Source organism: Gracilinanus agilis, chromosome 2 (genome assembly GCF_016433145.1).
Source record: "Gracilinanus agilis isolate LMUSP501 chromosome 2, AgileGrace, whole genome shotgun sequence".
NCBI classification, from domain to species: domain Eukaryota; kingdom Metazoa; phylum Chordata; class Mammalia; order Didelphimorphia; family Didelphidae; genus Gracilinanus; species Gracilinanus agilis.
Genome location: NC_058131.1, coordinates 463,845,818 through 463,869,851, shown reverse-complemented (window position 1 = coordinate 463,869,851; position 24,034 = coordinate 463,845,818). Strand labels below are relative to the sequence as shown.

Here is a 24,034-nt window from a genome sequence, read left to right as displayed (position 1 = left end):
ACACAGTATTATTAAGTCCAAGATCACTCTAGTTAGGCAGTTTTGCACTTAGGGAACATGAGGGGGATATAAGAAATCTGTTTGAGTGTTCATTAGAAAATAAGTGATGTATTTTTTTTTAAATAGCAGTAAAAAAAGAGAAATGAAATGGTTAGGATAATACCTGTAATTCTCTGAAAAAAATTTAAAGACATTTTTAAATGGTTAATTCTGAAGACTATATTTTGCAACATTTATACAACAAATTTATATTTTCTAAATGTACTTGTACTTCTAAGATAAGAATGTAAGAGAAATTTCTAAAACCAAAAGGCATTCAAGTCCCAACTTGCTTCTATAAATACATTTTTCAACAAACTCAGATTTTTATTGTTTTCAATCATACAATTCTTCTACTTAATCAGAGGTCTCAGGGACATATGTACTTTACATATCCAACTAACTCTTTAATTTTTGTCCAGGTAGCATCTGTTAACCTCCCAACTATATTTAGTAACCACCCACCATAAACTGAAAAGCAGACTGTCTTCTGATGCTCCACACTGATGGCGGTTCAGTGTCATTACCCTTTCCTGCTGACTAATTCACCACACATGGCTACAGAACACACAGGTAACACACAATGCATTTTTTTTAAATCCACTTTAGCTCAATGCAGCAATATTTAAGAATCCAACAACATATGATAAATTGTTTTGGAGAAATCACACAACCATGCTAACTGGGTCCATTACAAATTTATGTTATCTAATCTTAGCTAGGACCTTACTGATACAGGCAAATCTTTTTATTCTTCTTTAAACTGTCACACTTTCAAATTCCACATAATTACTCACCAAACACTTCTTCAATGCTCATACACTATCTCTACCCTTTCGGCAGTGAACCTAACTTCATCCTTACTTGAAACAAGTAGGACATGCACAGTGAGTTTCCCTCCACTGTTCCCATAACTCTACAACTTTCTGATAAAGAAGTAACCCTTCTCACCAAATCCAGCTTCTCTACATGTAGCCTTGATCCTATCACCTCCCATCTCTAGCATACTGTCCACTTCATCACCTTTCTCATCTTCATAACTCTTCTTTCCTTTCCTGTGGCCTACAAACGTGCCCAGTTCTCCCTTTAAAATCTTCATTTGATCCCTCAATCTTTTTACCTTTCCTTCCCTTCACTTCAAAAGTTTTTGACTACTTCTCACTCAACTCTCAATCCTTTGAAGTCTAGCTTCTGATCTCACTCCAATGAAACTGCTCTTTCCACAGTTGCCACTGATGTCTTAGTTGTCAAATTAGAATGCTAATGTTTTTCCCAAGACTCTTTCCTTTTTCACCTCTATGCAAAATTTGCCACTCACCATCCTCTCTGCCTAAATGCTATCTCATCTCTGGATTTTCATGGCACTACTCTTTCTTGGAGCCCAGGTCCCTCTTATCTCTCTACATTCTCATCTGATAATCTTATCTGCTATCATAGGTTAAAATGACCTCTTTACTGATGAGTAAAGCTATATACAGATCAAGTCCTGAAAACTCAGGACTTGTAGATAAAAGGAAATGAATCTATGTTCAGGTTAAGATTAAAAAGTTAAAAGAGAATAAATCTATGTTCAGGGAGAGATTACGGGTAGGAGAAAGGGAGATGAAGATTACTGATGGAGCTAGAATCTAGATGGTGTGGGAGTATGGGTCCAAATAGAGGAAGTTAACCTTGAAAAGGAAGAAAGTAGGCAATGACTAAACAACCATAGTAGGGGATTATAGTGGTATATTATTATTGTGCAGGAAGAAAAAATTCACATGAGGAATTCAGACAAATATGTGAAAATATGCATGAAATGATGCAAAGTGAAAAAAGTTGAACCAGAAAAATGAATATATAAAATGACTACATACAATACAGATCTCTTAAAGGATCACTTAAAGAAAATTGAACTATCACAAACTATGCTTAATCAACAAAAAGACAGAAGGCTTTGCATATGAACAAACAAACTGATCATTTGTTTTTCTTAAAAGTTTTTCATTGCTACAAGGGAGAAGTATCATTCCAGAGAGGTAAGGGTATATTCAGAAATTACTGTATTATAGAAACAAAAAAACTAAAGAAAACCAATTATTTGTTCTAATATATCAGATAAAGGAGATCTGAGCTGCAGAGGAAAATAGTTGAGGAAGCTAATGTGAGATAGCTATGACCTTCAGTAAAGAAGGAAATAAGATCCTTAACATGAAAATGAAGAATAAGGTTGTGCCTTAAAGCTAAAGGAAAATGACAAGGGTTTGGAATAGTAGCTATGAGAAATCTCTAAGCAACCTATAACATTAATACAAAGCAACAGAAGTAGCAATAAGTACTCAACCAAAGTTAGCTAGCATAAATTTACAGTGAGCTCAATTAAGTTTCATGGCTTTCTCCAACAACAATGGCCATTTTTTAGTTATTAACCCAATATACATTTTAACCAAGTAGTCAGCCTAAATTATAATCCTTTTATTTATTTTGCTGGTACACAATTGTTGGCTTCTGAGATAATTATAGATTGATGCTGAAAAATAAGTAAACCATTTCTGCCCTTGTCAATGTAAACCATCACAACTCTCAAGTTCCAAGGATAATAAATAAAATAATAAAATAATGCTAATCCTAATAAAATGCTAGTCACTTCATACAACTTTATCCCACCTACAGAAAGAGGCACAGATAATTCTCAAAAATTTAAATCACAATAGCTCAATAAAATTTAAAATTAGTGACAGAGGTGGATTCAGTTCTTAACTTCAATCAATTTTTCAAATCAGAAATGTTTTCAATGATTTATTTTAGCAATCTCCAGAGCAACCAAAGCCTGACCAATGTTTAATTAATTTAGCTAACCTGTGGCTTCAATGTTGCTTTGCATTTTTAATTAATGAACTTCAAGTGATGCTGTTAATCTAGCTCCTAGCTTCCAAAATGTCACCTTATTAGTTATATGATCTTAGGCAAATCACTTAAGCTCATCTACAAAAATAAAGGAGATTAATTAGGTCAGGAGTTCTGAACCTGAAACATGTCAATAAATTTGAGGGACTTGGATGGCAGAAAACAAACTGCATCAAAATTTTTACTAATCTCTAACTGAAATGTAGCATTTCCTTCAATCATTGATTTTTAAATTTGTTTAATTAAAAAAATTCTTCTGAAAAGAAGTTCATAGGCTTCACATCAACCCTGCCAAAAGTTTCTATAATACGAAGAGATAAAAAATCCTGAAGTAGTTAGCTTTCTGATGGCCCCCCCCCTCTAAATTTATGGTTCTATAATAAAGTATTGAGTATTTGAAGCAATTTAACATAGTAAAGCAACAACTACAGTCCACATAGCTGAATTTAAAGATAGTACTGTTTTCAACTTTGAAAGATTCAAGGTATTTTTTTTAATTTATAATACACTAGGCTTATATTTTAAATAGCAAAACTGTGGGATAAGAAACTAAATATGTCAGGAAGGAATTAAATGGATATTGATTCATTTTGGTTTTCCCAAATCTCCTTTAATAAAGTATCATTATCCCTTATCCCTTCCTCTACACTCCTTCACATGATAACATTATAAACTCCCCTGAGATTAAATTATTTCTATGCCACTGGACCTAGAGTCAGGAGATCCTAAATTCAAATCCCAACTCAGACAGTTACTGCCCATATAATCTTGGATAAGTCACTAACCTCTGTTTGCCTCGGTTTCCTCAACTATAAAATGGGGATTATAGCAGTACTCCTACTTTATAGTATTGCTGTTGTGCAGATCAAATGAGATAAATGTAAAATGTTCTTAGCACAGTGCCTGACACATAGTTGACAATATATAAATGCCTTTTCTCTTCCTTTCCTTATGTCAGTGACTCCTATGTCTGCTGGACTCCTATCTTTCCCCAAAAACACAATCTCTCTTGGACTTGTCTATTTTTGTCAAAGGTGCCACTATTCTTCCACAATCTCAGGTTTGTAACCTTGATGTTATCCTCAACTCCTCAATCCCCCTCATTTCACAGTCATTTAGTTGCCAAAACTTGTCATTTGCACCCTGACAATATCCCTAGCATCTGTCCCCTTCTCTAAACTCACATGGCTACAATCCTAGTTCAGCCCCTTACTACCTCTTGTCCAGAACACTACAACAGTCTCCTTACTGAACACCTTGCCTCAAGTTTCTCCCAAATGTAGTCCATCTTCCACAAGGCGATTTTCCTCAATCTCAGATCAGTCCAGGTCTTTTCCCTATTCAATTAATTCTAGTAGCTTCCCTAAGGCCTCTAGGGAATATAATATAAACTCCTATTCCGCATAAAAGCCCTTCCCAACCTACCCCAACCTCCCTAGTCAGCCTTACTGCCCATTACTTCCCTTTAAATTCCCCTTGGTCCAGCTGTGTTGGACTTCTTACTGTTCCTCCTTCCTAGCCCTGCATTTCTCATCTCTTCACCTTTATCTCTTAGAATTCGTTGTCTCCTTCAAGATCTAACTCAAATGCCACCTTCTACATGAGGCCTTTCATCACCCCCCCCAACCAATCAATTGCCTTCTTTATATATTATCTATATTTATAAGAATATGTATATACATACATATGAACATATTGTTCCCCTTGATACTGGTAAGTTATTTTTGTATTCCCTAACACCCAGCAAAGTACCTGGCACACAGTAAGCATTTAACAACTGCTGGTTGGTCTTTTTCATTGGTTCATCTTCCTCTATCTTTCTCTCCACCTTAAAAGTATTAGTATTCCTCAAAACTATTCTTAAGCTTATCTTACCACACTCTAGAAGAATTCATTTATTCCCATGTGTTAAAGTATCACTTCTATGCATATGACTCCCAAATTTTTATCTCCTGTCCCAGTGCCATATCTCAAGCTAACTGAATGTCCTACTTATATCTCAAATTCAACTTTTCTAAAACTCAGTTTGTCATCTTTCTTCCTAAAGTCTTTTATAGAAGAAAAACACTTATCAACCACTTCAGGCTTATTAAGATCATAGGATCTCTGTATTATATTCAAGTCTTCTGATTGTTATTCCATTCATTAGGATTAAAAGAGCAGGGATTTGGAACTGGAAGGATCCTTATAGGTTGAATGCAAACCCTTCATTTTACAGATGAGGAAAGGGGGCCCCAGTAAAATGACTTGCCCAAGGTCACAGAGCAAACAAGGATTTGAACCCAGGTTTTCCTGATTCTGCACCCAGGACTCTAGGCTGCTATGTGGAATACACTCTTAAAAAACCATGACGTAGAGCAGCTGGGTAGCTCCTAGGTTCAAATCCAGCCTCAGACACTTCGCAGCTGTGTGACCCTGGGCAAGTCACTTGACCCCCATTGCCTACCCTTACCAATCTTCCACCTATAAGTCAATACACAGAAGTTAAGGGTTTAAAATTAAAAAAAAAAAAAAAAAAACATGACGTAGAAATGCTACAACCAACATTATGCATCAACATGCCAAGAAACAGCACCTCCTTTGTTTTTCTTCTCATCTATCTACAGCCCGAAGCTTCCAGACTTTAGTGGGAAGAGCAAAATAATAATGAAAAGAAAAACTGAATTAATAATGCAACCATCTGTAAGGGAGCATTAAATAAAATTATTTCTATCATCAGGATATAGCCTCGCTCCACTTAACCACTAAATCCTAATCTGTCTACCCTTCCCATCTTGGAGTCAGGAGAATTCTTAGCTATCTACCATGGCAAAGTAAGTGGAGTATGGGACCTGAAGTAGAACCAAATTCAAATCTAGCCTTGGACACTTAATACAAGACACAACCTCTCTCTGCCTCAGTTTCTTCATCTGTAGAATGGGGATATCATCGACCTCCCAGAATTGTTGTGAAGCTAAAATAAAATTATATTTATAAAGTGCTTTGCAGAGAACCTTAAGAGTTATATGAATACTAGCTATTGTTATCCTAATTCCAGAAGTACCAAACAGAGATACAAAATCAAGATTAAAAATAGTACCATCAGACAATTCTTAGCAAAACTGTGAAATAGGTAAATTAATCTTCCCCATTTTCCTTCATACCAGGGACTCTATTAAACTTGGAATCACCCTCCTTGGTAATTGTCATATATTATTCCTTCAAATCCTCTCCTAAACTTCCCTTCTCTGAACTTACCTGTCCTAAATCACCTTTCCCCAAGGCAACTAGCAATCACCCAAACTAATCCATATAAGACAAAGCTATCCTTGCTGATACATACAATTTAACTGTCAGCCTTTGGGAGCAATGACTGTATAATTCCCAAGAAGTGACTATGATGATGGCAATTTCAGGTCTATGAGGAAAATAATTTAAATCATCAGTAGGTACACTTCTAAATAACTTACATTTGTGATTCTTTATATCTTTCAAAAGCACTTATTCCATATATGATCTTATTTCATCCTTACCACAACAAAGTGTAGGTGGTATAGTAGAGTGCCAAACTTGGAGTGAGAAAAGTCCTAGTTTGATTCTGCATGTTTTGTGTTCCAGTTTCTTCTCCCTTCATTTTGCATCTGCTCATAAATGTCTTGCCATGTTTCTCTAATCTTCAGACTAATTATTTCTTTGGGATGCTATAATATTCCATTATGTTATATTCTCATACCAAAGTTTGTTTAGCTGTATCCCAGTCAATGCAATAAAGTAGATGTTATTTCCAGCTCTTTGCTACTACAGAAAGTCTACTCATACATCTTCGATCAGACTTATGGAAGTCTTTAAGTAAAATATTTGTTTTTAAATAAAAGCAGAAATGAGAGCCAGGATTAAGTTAACCCCTTTTTTACATAATTAGGGGGAGAATACAATAAATACAATAGAGCCTTAGCAGAGATTTTTTTACTACAACTATTTTTTAATTCAAATCTTTCTTAAATGTTATGTGCTTTGCTGCCCTCTTAAAACAGATGATGTTTGACATAATTAAACCTTTTCTTGCTGATTCAAGGTCATCATTATGAATATGAATTATCACAGTGTGCTGTAGATAAAATAACAGAGGGAGGTATAGAAGTGTACAAATCCCTACAGTTGCCCAGGAATTTTATTTCTGGGGGAAAGTCTAACATCAACTTTCTTCTTTCTTATTTCATCAAGAATGAATGAAACATACACAGCTTCATGACTCCCTGGTTAGTTTGCTTCATTACAAAACTCATCAGTGAATCAGCAGCTGAGGCAACCAGTCTTCCAAATAGTTCTCACACACCCTTCAAAAAACATCTCACCATCTCTGTCAGTACCAGTGCCTGTTGACTTTTTTTTAACCATTCCAAATAACATCATTCTATGTCATTACAATACTAGAATTTACCTTCAGAATAATGCATACCCCCACCCTTCTTAATCATTTGTCTGAATTTGTGCTATTAAAAAAAACCCTATTTCAAAAAATTGTACTACTATATTTTGGGGAAGGCTTACTCCAAAGCTCAAACTCATCAATCTTTAAAAGAAAATATATCTCCCATTCTTTTCTCTAAGCCCTCTTTGATATCTGCCTGACGTGCACTTCAGCAAAGTTATTAAATGCCTAAATATTAAAGTCCTGCCATTCAAAACCCTCAGGCTTCTAGAATAATTTTTAATATGGAAGTAGTTAGAAACAGGGAGAAAAAAATCTGGTTGGTAAAGAAGAAACAACCCCTCAGCATCAAGCAACAAATAAATGTAATCAACGAACCAGAATTCTCAGGCAGAGAAGGCAGAAGTGAGGAAGATGCAAATTCCTGGTAAGGGGAACAGCCAGGGAACATCACAAAGATAGATGGAAGATTGTACATAAGGAACAAGTAATTAAAGGGCTAAACACAGAGTATAAGAGAAAGGGCAATAGTGAAGAAGGCTGGAAAAGTGATGTAGAGTCACATTATAAAGGACTTCAGATGTCAAAGACAAAAATATGCATCTTCTTGCCAGAGGAGTACATTTTGACAGCTATGTGAAGGATGGAGAAGAGAAAGATGGCACAATTAGAAGTCTACTGCAATAAACAGTCCAGGTGGCAAATCTGAATGCATTTCACATAAATGGACAGAAGGTGACAGATAAGAAAATGCTGTGCACAGAGAACTGACAATATAATATAATATAATATAATATAATATAATATAATATAATCTGAAAATATATGGATAAGGGAGAATGAAAAGTTACATTTGTTAACCTAGGGAACTAGAAGAATGGTGGTGTCCAAGATAGAAACAGGAGAAGTTAAGAAGAGAGCTAGTTTGGGGTTTTGTTCAAGGGGTACTGGGTGGAAAGAGGAGATAATAAGTTCTATTTTGTTCATGCTGAGTTTGAGGTGTACTATGGGACATTTTATACCACTGTAGATGTCCAATCAGCAATAATGTAAGCCTCTAGAGTTCTGAGGAGGCACAAGGCCAGGATACATAGATTTGAGTATCATCTGCACAGAGATGACAATTGAATCCATAAGAGCTAAAGAGAAGAGGGCCCAGAACACAAATGAGGTGAGATGAAGATTCAAAAACTGAACCTGACACATGAGCTCACTAAAGTCCTACTTTGATAATTCATTAGGGGAAGAAGATAGTCTTGGATCTATTGTCCATGTCTCTGCCTAGTCTCTCCCCAATCCAATCTATCTTCCACTCAATTGTCAAACTGATCTTTCTAAACACAGGTCTGACCTGACAATAGTCTCCAGTGGTTCCCTGTTACCTCCAGGATCAAATACAAAATCTTGTTTGATATTCAAAGGTCTTCATAAACTACCCCTTTCCTATCTTCCCAGTCTTCTTACCCTTTAGTCCTCTCTACTCTGAGATCCAGTGCCACTGGCCTCCTTTCTATACCTTATCTACACCATACCATGTCCCATCACTAGCTGTCCCCCATCCCAGGAACACTAACCCTCCTCATCTCTGCCTCCTGGCTAGAATTAAACATGGATCTTCTTGATTCCAACCACAGCATTCTTTATACCATACCACACTCCTCCATTCAACTGGAAAAAGAAGAAGAAATTACACAGAGAACATTTGAATTTTCATGTCATCTAACTTGTGTTCAGTGTCTCTTAATTATGTTCAATGCATATATAGTTTGGGAGCCAAGAAGACCTTCCCACACTTACTAGCCCCTGAGAAAGCCACTTAATGTCTACCTCAACTTTTTAAAATGAGGATAGCGCCTCCCTCTCACAGTTGTTGTGAGGATAAAATGAGATAGTTGTAAAATTGCTTTGCAAATGCTAAAGCAATATAAAGCTACTATTATAGTTACTGTTATTATTACTTATTTGCTGAGTACTCAAAGCCTGCTTCTTCACCAAATAAAAGTCTCCAGTACCAATACCCCCTTCACTCAATAACTTCCAGAACTGGAGTTAACACCAAAGCCTTGAAGAAACAAAGCAAGATTTTAGATTGTAAAGATTTTATCTTATTAAGTCTCCCTTCCCTCCACTCAAATCCAGGTTATCCTTTAAAACTCAACTCAAATGCCACCTCCTCTATCAAACTTCCTGATTCTCAGTCAGTAGCGTTCTTCCCCACTAAAGCCTCACATAGCATTTTCTATCTCTAATGCATTTATCATATGTTGTTTTCTACTAGTTGTATGTGCATTTTTCCCCCTAACAGATTACAAATGCCACAGGAAAAGAGACCTAGTCTTATTTACTCATCGTTTCTCCCCAAGAACCTAGGTCTAATACATAATATATCTTTGTTGAATAACACCAAATTTTACCATAAGGAGTGCATCTTATTTTCCAGCCTAACTTTCCAATAGCACTGATGAAAAATTTCAAAGTAATAAAATTGGGGTTTGGCAAAAAAGGTAAAATATCTTAGAAATCATTTGGTAACCAAAAAAGAAAGAGAGAGAGAGAGAGAGAGAGAGAGAGAGAGAGAGAGAGAGAGAGAGAAGGATTTTAATACAGCCGACTATAAAGTAAAAGAAATATCCTTGGCCATGAGGGACTCTGACCAGTAGAAATGAGCAAAGATGTATAGAACAATAAGTTTTTCCTTATCTACTTTATCTTTCATTATCAACCTTCATCCCTCAGCCAGGAAATAAAAACTGAGAATCTAAAGCTTTAGATTAAAGTAGAACAGGCAATATTTTCTATTCCAGTCTTGTGTCAAACCATATCCACAAAGTAGTGTGCCAGGGAAAGAAGGTTCTCAACATTCTGCTCTACATTCTCTCTCTAGCATAAAACAAACCACCATAAAATCCCCATACCTCACATGAACTTGTATTCCTAGTCACTATTCAAAACAAATCTACCCTCTAGATGACAACTTTAAAAATAATTATAATTAGCAGTTGTCAACAGATGGGATATCCTTCAAACTTAATTAAATTATTAACCAATTTAAAATTTTTCTCCTTGAAAGGTCAGTCTTAAAAATTATGTTCCACTTACATTTGTCAACCATTTCTACTATTCTGCTTTACCAACAGTCTAACAAGGTCTCTAAATCCTATACTTTCTTAAGTAGGAGTTTATGTTGAGAAGACCATAATGAATAAAAACTAGTTCCAGATATTAGTAATCATCTCATATCATACAGATTTTCTCACATGCACAGACCAAGAAATTATAAAAATATGAACATGGTTAGCATGGAAAATTAGAAAAATAAAAAAATATATATTTGCTTTTGAAACATTCTCAAATACATAAAGAGTTGATACTGACTTAAAAGTAGACAAAGATTTCACAGTAAAGTTATCAAACCAAATTAAGTAGTACCTCCATCTTTCAAAGTATATAAACATTAATGTACTTTTTTTAGGAATTATAGTGTCAAAAAGGAAGAAATCTTCAATAATTAAAAACAAACATTTTAATAGTGATACCTCCACCACTCATGTTTCTGTAGACCTTTAAACTATGAAACTATGGCCTAAAATAAATGAATGAAAAAAGCATTTATTAAGTGCTTCCTATGTATCAAGAAACAGCATAAACACTTTTATGGTATTATAAATGACGTTCCACTGCATTTTGCATAATATTCTATAAAACGGAAGTTATTTGTTCAGAAATTCAGTTATTAGTTACAGACATAGCTTCAGAGGAGCCATGCTTAAAATACCATTAGTGTTTCACTAATTTAAGTACTTAATTAAACCTACACATAAGTAATACTGGTTTAACATCAGGATTTGTAAAATGCTTACTATTTCTTATCTATGTAAAAATCAAGTATAATGCTGTTCATGAGGGTTTATACCCATGGGACAGACTTATAAAGTGATTTCACCATACTTATAACAAGGTCATTTCAATAGCTCTTCAACCAAGTCATCTTGTCTGGGCTCCATGCAAGAAAAGTTCCAACAAACCTACTCTATAGTAAAGACTACTTTTTACTTTAAACCGGCTTAATCCTTGGCTTACTGATCTGGTATATATGTTCATCAGACAATTTAGGCACAAATGCTGCACCTACACTACTTTAATCAATCAATAAATGAGAAGCAATGCTACCTGTAATTACTTATGGACTACATAATAACTATATTGGAATGTCTCTGCTATACATACCCACACCCACAAACACATATAATCAGATTCCAAAGTAAATGAAATATATCTTAAAGACAGATTTAATTTTTGTACACACAAAAGTCACATTGGCATTCAACTTTTCCAATATAATGAATTACTTCCCAAGAAAGCACAACACTATATGTTCTTCCAGGGGAAAAAGAAATTGCTGCTCTCATACTTAGTAGCTTTCCAAACATTACACAAATCCCTATGCTTCACTGGTTAAAGGGCAATGATCACAAAACCAAGGTACATTTGACATCAAATAGCAAGGCACCAGTAGGAAATAACCTCCCTTCTTCCCCATATAAAAATGTGAAAATTGAAGATAAGTATATTAAGTATAAAATGCATTTATGAGCTAGTTTGAGGAATGGGGGCCAAAAGAAGTTTGCAACTACAGAATTGTGCTTTTTCAAAAATGTTTTAGAGAGGCCCTTTCTTCAGTTTTATTCTTTACTAAGAAATGGAAAAAGTAAACAATCATAATGTTAAATTACTCATATTCTGAGACTGCTCAGAAATCTTCTAAAAACTAAGCAAAAACAGAATAAAACTACCCTTGTAAATATGATGAGAAATGTAATAAACATTAAAAACTTCAAAGGGGAATTTAATTCTTTTGGATGCTATTCCAAATACAAAATATATTTGAGTATATAACAGTCATGAAAATTTTGGCACAAACATTACACACAGTGGTTTCTCTGCCACACCAAAACAGTCATCACCAAAACCGTGTCAAGGATGAATGAGAAGACTCAGTCCTCTTGTGAATAAAAGGAATGAAGGTGCCAAAAAAAAAAAAAAAAGCAATTTTGAATTGAAAAATACTCTTAAAATACTATCAGAAAAATTAAAAAAAAAAAAGATCTATCCTCTTGTGCCTCTCATTAAATAACAGGAAGGGGAGATTATAGAAAGAACACTCTCAAATTAATGTTATCAAACTAAAGAGGGGAAAAAGTTTTAATGTCTATAGATTTAATTTGTTACAAGTTGTATATGTAATTGAACATTCAAAATTACCTGTAAAATATCTCCAAATCACAATAAATACTCTAAGGCAGTGAATATAGCCACAGCTTGATGCTGCATCCATCATATGTCCATTTTCAGTGGGGTGATATTTTCTTTAACAGTTTACTATCTATGTCTAAAAGACTTTTTTTGAACCTAAAAGCTGAATCAAGAAGAAAAGCAACCCTATTGGTTAGAATTATTTCCAATTCTACCCATGATCAAAGGTTCTTGTGTATAAGTAATTTGGTTTGGTTTTTGCCATTCATCAAATTAACAAATTCTGTTACACAGTGAATTGGTGAAGGCACAATTAAAGAATATTAAATGGAACATCAGAGAGATCATATGATAATGCTGATGGAGGGCCAGCCTTGAAACCAGAAAGATCAAGTTCTAGGGCCACAAGCAGGTCATTTAACCTCTTAGTCTCCCCCCAAGCAACTCTCCAAGACTTAATTACAATACAAAGGAGTTGCAAATCTATATTGACTCAGGGAGAGTTATTTCTTCAAGGAAATCCCACATCAAGACCAAAAAGGCCTGGAGCTGACAAAGGCCACCACCTCCACCAGTTGTCCCAGCATTACGCATCTCTTTTTCTATCAGCAAGGTCAGGCCTAGACACATAGTTACTCCCCCTCTGAAGCTTTTCCAATGCCACCACCTTTTATATTTTAGGAGATTCCCTAAACTCAAAAGGATGACTTCCTGCATCCCCGACCTTTACTCCATTCCACAATAATAATACTGAGGTGATTTCCAGAGAAATATTACAGGGAGATATGGTAGGAGGATTTCAATTTCTTATTCTTTCTTATTCAAAGTTCTTATTCTTACTCTTATCCAGGATGGATATGCAACTAACTCTCCTTAGCAACCTTCAGATCAAAAGAAGTTGCCCTGTAGATTAATTCAGGTGCACTGATGTATGCCTAGTCCAGGGCTACCATTCCAGTTTTCTAAAAGGTTTCTCTACTCCTACCTTCTTCTACACCTTAAAGAAAGATTTTCCCCCCCAGAAGGCTCCATCTATCCCAAAGTTTTTGTTGTCCAAGTTCCTTCAATCATGGCCAGCTCTTCACAAACGAATTGGGGGGGAGAGGAACACTTGGCAAAGATACTGGAGTGGTTTGCCATTTCCTTCTCCTGCTCATTTTATAAATAAGAAACTAAGGCAAACTGGGTTAAGTGACTTGCCCAGGATCACAAAACTAATAAGTGTCTGAGGCTTGGATTTGAACTGATGAAGATGAATCTTCCTGATTCCAAACACAGTGCTCTATTGACTGCATCACCTAATTAAATGATCACAGTGTGCAAAACCCTGAAAATAAAAAGTTTAGATAATATATGGTTCCTGCCTTCAAGGTATTCAGTCTTATGGGGATAAGACAAACTAAACTAAGTTATGAGAGGAGTTGGGGTTAAATCAGAGAAAGCTTCATGGAGGTGGTACTTGAATTGGACTTTTAAAAATGGGCAGGGGCCAGGGGCAGCTAAGTGGCTCAGTGAATAAAGAGCCAGGTCTGAAGACAGGAAATCCTGGGTTCAAATCTAGCTTCATGCACCTCCTAGCTGTGTGACCCTAGACAAGCTACATAACTGCAACTGCCTAGCCCTTACCGCTCCTCTACCTTGGAAACAATACTTAGTATCGATCCTAAAACAGAAGGTAAGAGTTTTGTTTTGTTTTAATAAGTAGAACCACTATTACAGAAAGATAATGATGACCCATGGTGCAAAATTAGACATACATTTTTGGACTTGGTAAATGTGTGGGTTTGTTTTGTTTAGCTATTCTATTTATTATAAGAATTAAGTTTTTCCCCTTTTTATTTTCAGGAAAGAGTAAGAAGGAATTAGAAATATTTCCCCCTCAAAAAATAAATGAAATAAAAGGTCACTGAAACATCTTAATAAATGCTGGAAGGGTACAGAAAAGTTTCCAAAGCAGGATAACTGAAAGTAATACTAAATCAGATCATGTACTTTTTTAAAAGGTAAACTATAAATAATAGGATTTCACAGATAATCCTCTTTTTTTCTTATTTTCATATAGAAAGTTCTCCTTTGACAAAGAGAAGTAATATAGGGAAAACCTGCAAAGACACACTGGTTACCTAATAATTCATTTTAGCCATATGCTAGAAAAACCTGTAGAAGAGGGGCCATACCAATGGCATCAATGATACAATTTAATAAGTTAACAGATGGTTAAATAGTGAGGGCAACAGTTATGGTACCTTGAAGAGTAGGGTAAGTGCTCAATAAACATTTACTGAACAGCTGAATTAACTATCATTAAAGCTATAAGTAGCATAATTGTACCAAAGTTCATAGAAAAGGATCAAACCACCAAATCAAAGACCTGAAAATCAATAAGCCTAATAAAACAAAGTTAGAAAGTTTTCTATTTAATTTTTGAACCAGGACCAATACCTACCACTGTAACAAAACTTCTAACATCTCACCTACTTTTCCTTCAACTTAATACTCATTCCTAGTAGGGGTATAGAAAGTAATATTTTTATACAAATGGGGAATTGACTCCTAGCTACCCTATACTTGAATCTAGCAATATTTCACTAGGACCTGATGCTTATCTGTTTTGTTTTTTTTTTACCCTTTACCTTTTGTCTTAGAATCAATACTAAGTATCATTTCAAAGAGCAGTAAGGGGTAGGCAATTCAAGTTAAGTGACTTGCCAGAGACACTAGGAAGTCAGATTATCTGAGGCCCACATACCCAGGACCTCCCAACTCCAGGCCTGGCAGAGAATCCACCGAGCCACCTAGCTGCCCTATGTCTATAATTCTAATGTTTACTGATGATGCTGCTAGATGCATACTACCCATGAATCTTTGGGTAAATCACTTAACCTCTTTGAGATCTAGTTTTCTCATCTCTGAAACAAGGCCCCTTTCAGCTCTCAGTTTATGCTCTTCCATATTTGTAGAACTATAAAATTTCATGTTGCTTTCTAAATAAAATATCACCACCAATGCAAATTTTAAAGGCATACAATGTTAGCTAAAGTGACAAACCAAAGCAAATTACTTCCATTCCTTTCAGGTTAAGGTTCTGAAAAGAAGAGACATGTAAAATGAAGTATTATTTATTTAAAAACCTGTCACATTCTTGTATTATGATATGACATGAGGAAAACTCTATGTAATGGACATCCAAAAAGAACCAGTAATTATAAGATCATAGATTTAGTGCTAGAAGAGTCCTTAAAGAGCATCCTGTTTTAGGATCCATTATTCTTAGTTTCTTAATTTTTGTGGTTTTAAACGCTAAAGTTAACCTAAAATGTTTCCAAGTTTACCCATTTTTTAATGTTAGTGAACAGATAACAAAGTTTTCAAATATTGAATCTAAACTATTCCCTCTTTTTTTCCCAAAGCTGCTGAAATAACAGGTTTAATCCATAAGGACTTTCATTTTATTCATTCCATAAGTGATGCTCATTAAATTCAGGTTTAACCCAAATAAAATTGTGATATATTCTAACATTCAAAATAAGCCAAAAAATCAATAACTATAATTCAGAATATATAAATGCTTATTTAGTTGTATCATCCTATGGGCCAGGGGTTCTTAAACTTTTTTATGCCACAGACCCCTGATGAAGCTTATAGACTCTAAACGAAAATGTTTTTAAATAATAAAAGGAAATGAAAAATTTTGGTTGGTTGTAATTTTTTTCCCATCCAAGTTTACAATCTCCCAGAAATCTACACCCTGAGCCCCAGGTTAAGAATCCCAATGTTAGACCTTGATAATCTCTTCTCTCTAGATTTTAGGAAACCATTCTCACCCGGTTCTCCTACTTATCTGGACACTCCAAGTTACACCCTCTAACCACAGATATCCTACAGGGTTTTGAACTGGGTCCTCTCCTCTTCCATCTTCATACTGCTTCACTTGGTAATCTCATCAGTTCCCAAGGATTGTAATTATCCAGCCTACCTATCCTACCCCAATCTTTCAGCTGATCTCCAATCTTGTATCTCCAATTGCCTTTCTGACATCTCCAACTAGAGATGTCTACTAGGCATCTTAATCTCATCAGCATGTCCAAAACTGAACTTTGCCCCTAAAAACTCACTTCCCTTAACTTTCTTGTTTCTGTAGAGGTGTAAAACCATTCTTCCTTACTGTACCTCAGGCTCACAGCCTGGTATAGTCCTCAATTCTTCACAACCTCTTACTCTCCACCTCCTTATTCAATCTATTGCCAGGACCTACTGATTTCACCTTTGCAACATCTTAGGAATATGCCCCCTTTGTTCCTCTGATAGTGCCACCATCCTCATATGCAGGCCCTCATCACCTCACACTTTGACTATTTCAACAGCCTTCTGCTAGGTCTGTCTGTCTCAAGACTTTTCCCCTACTCCAAACCTTCTTCTATTTGACTAGTGATTTCCCTATTGTCCCCAAGACTACATACAAAATCCTCTGCTTGGTGTTCAAAGTAAAGCATAACTTAGCACCATCCACCAGTACTACCTTTCCAATCTTCTACTTTACTCCCCACCACAGTCTTCAATCCAATGACACTGGCCTCCTCACAATTACTTTAACAAGATACTTTATCTCTTGGGCCCAAATATGTTCTCTGGCTGTCCCCCATGCCAAGAATTGGTCTTTCTTTCTTTCTTTTTTTTTTTTTAAACCTTTACCTTCTGCCTTAGAATCAATACTGTGTATTAGTTCCAATGCAGAAGATCAGTAAGGGCTAGGGCAATGGGGGTTAAGTGACTTGCCCAGGGTCACACAGCTAGGAAGTGTCTGAGGCCAGATTTGAACCTAAGGGACCTTCCATCTCTAGGCCTGGCTCTCAATCCACTGAACCACCCAGCTGCCCTGCCAAGAATTAGTCTTAAGAGTTTCCCCGGCTTCCTACACAACTCAACTAAAATCCCATCTTCTTCAAGATGCATATCCCCACCCCTCTTAATTCTACTGTCTTCTCTCTTTTCATTATTTCCTATTTTTCCTGAATATAATTTGTTTGTACATATTTATTTGCTGTTAGTTCCTTATGGCTAAGAACTATCTTTTGTCTCTGCTTGCAAACAGTGCTTAGTATAGTTTCTGGTACATAAGAGGTGCTTAATAAACGCCTCGTGACTGACAAAAAAAAATTTACAGGCAAAAATTTTTCCTTCATCTTCATTAAAAACCAAGTTATTACTTAAAATCAATGATCAAGCGATAGGCAACAACCAATTTACCTCAGAGGAAATGTGAAATTTCTAAGAGTCTCTTATCTTCCAAAAGTGCTCTTATTAAGCAGAATTACTCTTGATAAGCTGATCTGAAATTGGGCTTTGTGGTACACATATAATATTGTGTCGTCACACAGTTCTTCCCTCTTAATTCTTATAAGCTGGCAAAATGTTGAAGTTCACCAAAAATAAAAGAAAATCTTGTTCTTGAAGAGCAGAGTTCTTGGATGATTTTCAACATAACCAGACTGTCCTTAAGAACTGAGCAAGAGACAGCACAATGTATCCATAATTCTTTTCACAAGTACCTCTTCAATATTCAATTGGGACCTAAAGACTATCACTTCATTCAAATCTGTTATTGTCACCATGTTGTTATATTCATTTTTCTGTACTAATCAGAATCAAAATCCTTTCTAATCCTCAAAAGTTAAATAAAGTTTCATTTTTAGGTCTGTTAGCCTCTACACTATCATTTGTGAGATTTGAAGGTAATGGGAACATGTTATATGTCTGTTTCAGATTAAATAAATTACTAAAAAAAAGCCAAGATTCTTCCCAACTTTGTCAGTTCAGCAACTATAACCAGTTTTTAGCCACAAAGAGTTTTCTATATTTCTCTCACTGGCAGTGAACTTTTTTGTTTCAGAACTGTGATTTCATCAGAGTAGGGAATTCCCAAGTATAGAAACTCCTGTCACTAATGCAGCAGAGTCACTAATTTGTCATTTAAGAATTTACGAAGGGCAGCTAAGTAGTATAGTAGATAGAGTGCCAGGAAGACCTAGGTTCAAATGTGGCCTCAGACACTTCCTAGCTGTGTGACCCTGGGCAAATCATTTAACTCCAAATGCCTAGCCCTTACTGGTGTTCTGTCTTAGAAGTAATTCTAAGACAGAAGATATGGGTTTAAAAAAAAAAAAAAGTCTTAGAGTTGCCTGAGGCTCTGAGAAATCATGACTTTTCCAGAGTAACCCAAGGAGTATGTGTCAGAAGCAAGACTTGAACCCAGGTCTTCTGAGTTCCAAGGATGCCACAAAGTAGATAATCACTGCCTCTCTAGTAGTCAATTGGGACTTCCAAATCAGATTTGTGAAATCACAATTACAAATTTTGGAATATTAATTTAATCCCTACTACCATTTCACTCTCTTTTTAAAAAAATATAAAGCCCAAGATGTTTTATGTCATTGAAGTTTTTTGCCATCAAAAGCCCAACTTTCCTATCTTAGATTCCAGCTTATGAAACTTAGAGAACTAAAAGTGCAGTAACAAACTAGCAAGGAAAGTTGCTGAGTTTCTTTCAAACTACCAGCATGCACAGTATTATCCATATATTCATCTTTTTATTTATGAAAGTTCAAATGATTACTATATTCCTTAAAAGCTAGATTTGATATACTTGAATTTAGTGAGAGGTAGATTCTCATAAATTTGAAAGCAATAACTGCTAATAATCGCAAAGCAGACAGAAGGGAAGGGAAGGTAGACTGACAATACTTAAATATCAAAGCAAAAAGATAAAGTGCTTAAAAATAGTGCAATCCTAAAAATATTCCTTATTCAGTATACCAATTACTTTCTTCCAAGAAAGGGGGAGGGAGGGTGATTAATGATCAGTGGGAAAGAACTGTAATCATATCCATCTTTAATAATGTAACACATTACTCTTAAAAATACTTGTAATTAATTATGAAGATGAAAAATTTTTTCTTTATTTTAAAAAAGTTATCCATTCCCCTTTTTCATATAGGGTCAACTCCTTCTATAGGATTATCTACTTCCTGTAACCATTTCTACATCAGTATATATAATAAACCCATTGTGATGCCTGAAGAGTCAAACACTTTCACATTATGAAAAAAGGAGACCTAGATAGTCTGAAACAGTTAATGAATATTTTTTTAGTACTTCATTTTTCCACCTGCAAATCTAGCATATTCTCCCTAAAGTATCAGTTATCTTTCCAGTGGTCACTAGTAATCTGTATGAAAAAAAAAAACTCCCTCTTAAGGTGGGGAAGAGAAAATAGACTACTAGTCATATTACTTCAATAGTTCTATTACTTCAACCTAACTATTCCAAGTCTGTCATAATGGTTTAGCAGGATAATCCTATGGCTTTTCATTTACAACATTTTAACAGGTAACATATTCAGAGGGGGAACAATTATATATATGCATATGCATATGAACAAATAACCATAAAACTTACCTTTCAGCAGAGGCAGAGGTGTTAACTCAATAGGCTTGCCCTGAGACCTGAACTGTGAGGAACTTTGTGACCTCTTCTGTCTGGCTTTCCTGACGGACTTCCGAGAAAATCCGTCTACTTTATCCACTGATGGAGGAGTGGTTGGTGCTGAGGACATATCCCTACTAAAGAGAAAGGAGTATTATAAATACTGTCCCAAAGCAATGGCAAAAATATGCTAGGTACAAGTTAATGCTAAAAACCACATAAATGATGCCTATAAAATTATAAGTATGAAAGAAAAAAGCAATATCAGAAGTTTAATCAATTCCTTTTCTATGGTATTTTTCTCTAGATATTTCTAGATTATAAGATGCTTCTTAAAGAGCTTTGCTTCTTATAATAATTTTAACACCATCAAATCACATTTATAAATTAAAACCAGAAAGTGTTAATACATTTTCCCCAAATTTTAAAAAGTTTTCTCTCATTATTTTTACCAAGAAGTGAACCAAAATTGTTGCAATTATCTAGAGATGACTTTTAACATGTTATCTATGATAAAATGTCCCACAATGCAAATGATGACAGGTTCAATTACTTTTCAGAGAACACATAAAGGGGCATAATTAAGATTATTTCAAAGATGTGGCTCCTTTTTGAATGAAGCCATCTAATATTATTAAAGCTGAATATAAAAAAAAAATGATGAAAATCATGCAGTAAACACAGCTGAACTCAAAACAAAATTCATAGCCTTCTCAGATAACCAAATTGAATTCCCCTGATGTTTAAGCAATGAAGTTCAAAAACATGTAACATCAACTTTCATTGCTCAAACTGACTTTTTCCCAAAAAAAGGAGGGGTTTTGTTCTTCACAATCTCAAATAAATTAATGGCAACAAGCCCTACGCTTGTATTCATTCAGCACCTGAAACAGAAGCCACCATCTCCACGGCACTAAGGCCCCAATGCAAGATTAATAGTAGAGGATAGAAATATCACATAAGGAGAAATGCTGAAATACAGTTCCAATATGTAAAACAAATGTTTCTACAAAATAGAGTACAGAAGTCTCTCCTTGTTTTTAAATGTAATTATCTATATTCAATACACAATGCCGAGGTGTGGGTTTTTAAAAGATCTATATCTTTCCAGTTGATCATAGTACACAAACTTTCTTTTTAAAAAATCTAACTACTTCATCTTAAATATAAACATAGGAGCTATAATGGAATTACACTGCTTTTAAAGGGTACAAGTCACAAAAGATCACTTATATTTCAGGACACATTTTTTTTTTGCATCGAATTTAGGAACTGCCTCTAAACATTAATTTATGAACTATTTAGGTCTAATTGTAACTCAACAAAACTGAAATTCTCTAAAACTTATAACTCCTCTTTCCATTCTCACTCCCTCATTTACAACTCTGAATCTCTGGGACATGACAGATACCAAAATAATTATAAAAACAGAGAATTCCAATGACTTGACTCTTCTGTCCACAGTAAAAAATGAATGTGAAGAATGTTTTCAAATCCCAAGGGACTACAGAGTTGATATCTATCAATAGATTTGTATAAAAAAGCAATAAAGAAACAAGGGTTCAAAGAGTCTTTTATTTTGCCCTGGGCAATATAGATACTAGGTATTTTCCAGGAATTAAACCCAAAAAGGAGGAAAGGAAGGATAGAGAGATGGAGGTGGAAAAGATGAAGAGAAAGATGGAGAAGGGGGAAGGTAAAAAAGAAATGGGCAAAGGGGAAGGCAGAAATGGAGCTGGTGGAGAGAGAAAAAGAGATGGGGATGGAAAAGATTGGAAAGAGATGAGGAAGGGAAAGGAGAGAGGAAGACATGGAGAAGGGGAGTGGAAGATATGGGGAAGGAAAGAGAAGATGAGATGGAAAGAGGAGGAAGAGATGGGGATGGATAGAGGAGAGTGGACAAGATGAGGAAGTAGAAGCTGAGATAGAGAAAGAGAAGGGGGAAAAAAGATAGGGATGGAGGAGTAGACAAAATAAGGGATGAAGAAGACAGGAAGAGATAGGGATGGAGAAAGTGAGGAAGAGATAGGGATGGAGAAAGTGAGGAAGAGAAGGGGAAAAAGAAATGGGATGGGGAAGAAGGGGGTCTGTCAGTGGGGACACCTACCCACTCCTCTCCCTTCCCTTCCCTGACCTCAGCCCCTTACCCCCCGGGTCTTAAGAAGCCGCTGCTCCAACCTCTTCATCAAACCAAGCCTCGCCGCGGGTGGGTGAAGGAGGGGGGGGAGGGGCAGGGGGAGGGGAGAATTTGACCCTGATCCCGGAAGGGAAGTGAAAAGGGGTGGAAGAGTGTTAATGAAAAGAGCCGGGACCATTTCCAGTTTAATCAGACTAGTAGGGTGCGCTCGGGCCGGGCCTGGCCCCGAGTCGGGCCCGGCTGCAGGCAGGTTTCTTCCCCGAGAGGGCAGGCTGGAAGGGGCCAGCCGTGGGCTGCTCCAGGCCAGGCCAGGCGGGGGCATGGGGGCGAAGTTACCTTGAAGCTCCTGGGAGAGAATCCGGAGATGATAGGTGGTTCCTGGGTGAGGGAGCGGGGCCGCTGGGAATGGAGGGAGGCTGACTACGGCGGCGGCTCCGGGAGCGGCTGCGGCGGCGTGCGGCGGCAGAGAGGCCGGGGGACTGGAGGGAGCCCCAGGCGACGGCTGCCCAGTGCGGTGTCTCTCCAGGTCTCGGTGGCTGCAGCGGCGGGAGCGGCGGCGGCGGCGGCGCCTCTAGGCCTCACAGCGGTACCCAAGGGCTCCGGCTCCAGCGGCGGCGGCGACAGCTTCACGATCCTCCCCCGCGGGCCCGTCCCATCAAATCGGCATCTACCCCGCTGCGGCCCCGGCGGTTCCTCACTCACATTCCCGGCGGGCGGCGCCTTTGCTCGTTGCCCTGGACCCGGCGGCGGCGGCAGCGGCGGCAGCGGCGACGACGTGGGGAGGGGGGGGAAAGGGAAGGGAGGAAAGCTGGATCCGCCGCAGCAGCAAGAAGGAGGAGGAAGGAAGAGGAGGAGGAGCCGCTGATGCTGGAGCTTCAGCTGCCGGAGCCGCCGATCGGTACCCACGGTAGGTTTCAGTCAATGCCCCCTTTCTCTCTCCTATTGTCAATATCACCAAGCGGCTGAGTCCATGGCACACGCGCAACCGAACATGCTGGCGACCAGCACCCGCCCCCCGCAGCTGCCCACTGGAGCCTTTAAAAGGGAAGTGCCACCCCATTGGTCCGCGTGCGCTTTCACTCCTACTCCAGCATGTTAGGCTGAGAGCTGGTCGGGGATTGGCCGTGGGGGGGCGGGGAGACGGCAAGGGTGGGAAGAAAGGAGGCCGCTGATTGGGCTGGCAAGTGTTTTTACCCGGATGCAACGGCGATCTCCGGCCCCACCGTTGCTGTTTCCGGCACTGGCCTTGACTTAGTTCCTAGTTGGAAGGTTTGAGGCTGTTTGGGGCTCCTTGCACCTGGCTGGACTGAAGGGGTTCGCGGAGACGCGGTGGTTTCTGGTGAGGGGACCCCAATGTGAGAGATGGGGAAGTGATGAGGAATCTTCCCCTTTTCTCCCCGCTAAAATTGATTTTAGCTCTCGCCTTCCCGCGAGCGTCTTCCAGCAAGGGGCAAGGGCGCCCGGCGACCCTGGGAAACGAGGGAGAAGCCTGCGGTCCACCTCCTCAGCCAGGTTGATTGTGTGTGGTGGTCATCCACCACAATCTAGAGTTTCTCTACCATCAGCCCCTCTTCTCCACTGACTCGGAGCAAATGTCCTGCACGGGAACTGAGCCCAGGGTCCTGACCATGTAATCTTAAAGGGATGCTCCTATTCCTTGTCTTCTTTCTGTACTGCCCTTCCTTTCCCAAATTAATAATCCTCCGTTTTGCATTTTGTGCTTCGTTTGCAAAAGTTAGGAAGGCAGTCATCACGAAGAAACGTTAACTCTAGTTCATTTAGATAAGAATCATTAATTTGGAACTTGAAGGAACCTTAAGAATTCA

At 37.4% G+C, this 24,034-nt stretch overlaps 1 protein-coding gene across 1 annotated transcript in view; it reads right to left on the bottom strand.

Moving 5' to 3' along the window:
• The window catches only part of PPP2R5E (protein phosphatase 2 regulatory subunit B'epsilon), a 175,191-nt gene extending 152,565 nt beyond the window's left edge, over nucleotides 1–22,626 (bottom strand). Inside the window, exons 1-2 of the mRNA XM_044664860.1 lie at nucleotides 22,545–22,626; nucleotides 20,045–20,208 (exon numbers count right to left, since the gene is read on the bottom strand). Of these exons, the coding sequence (XP_044520795.1) occupies nucleotides 20,045–20,201 (157 nt within the window). The 5' untranslated portion in view covers nucleotides 20,202–20,208; nucleotides 22,545–22,626. The remainder of the gene's footprint in view (nucleotides 1–20,044; nucleotides 20,209–22,544) is intronic.
• Nucleotides 22,627–24,034: the final 1,408 nt, after the last annotated feature.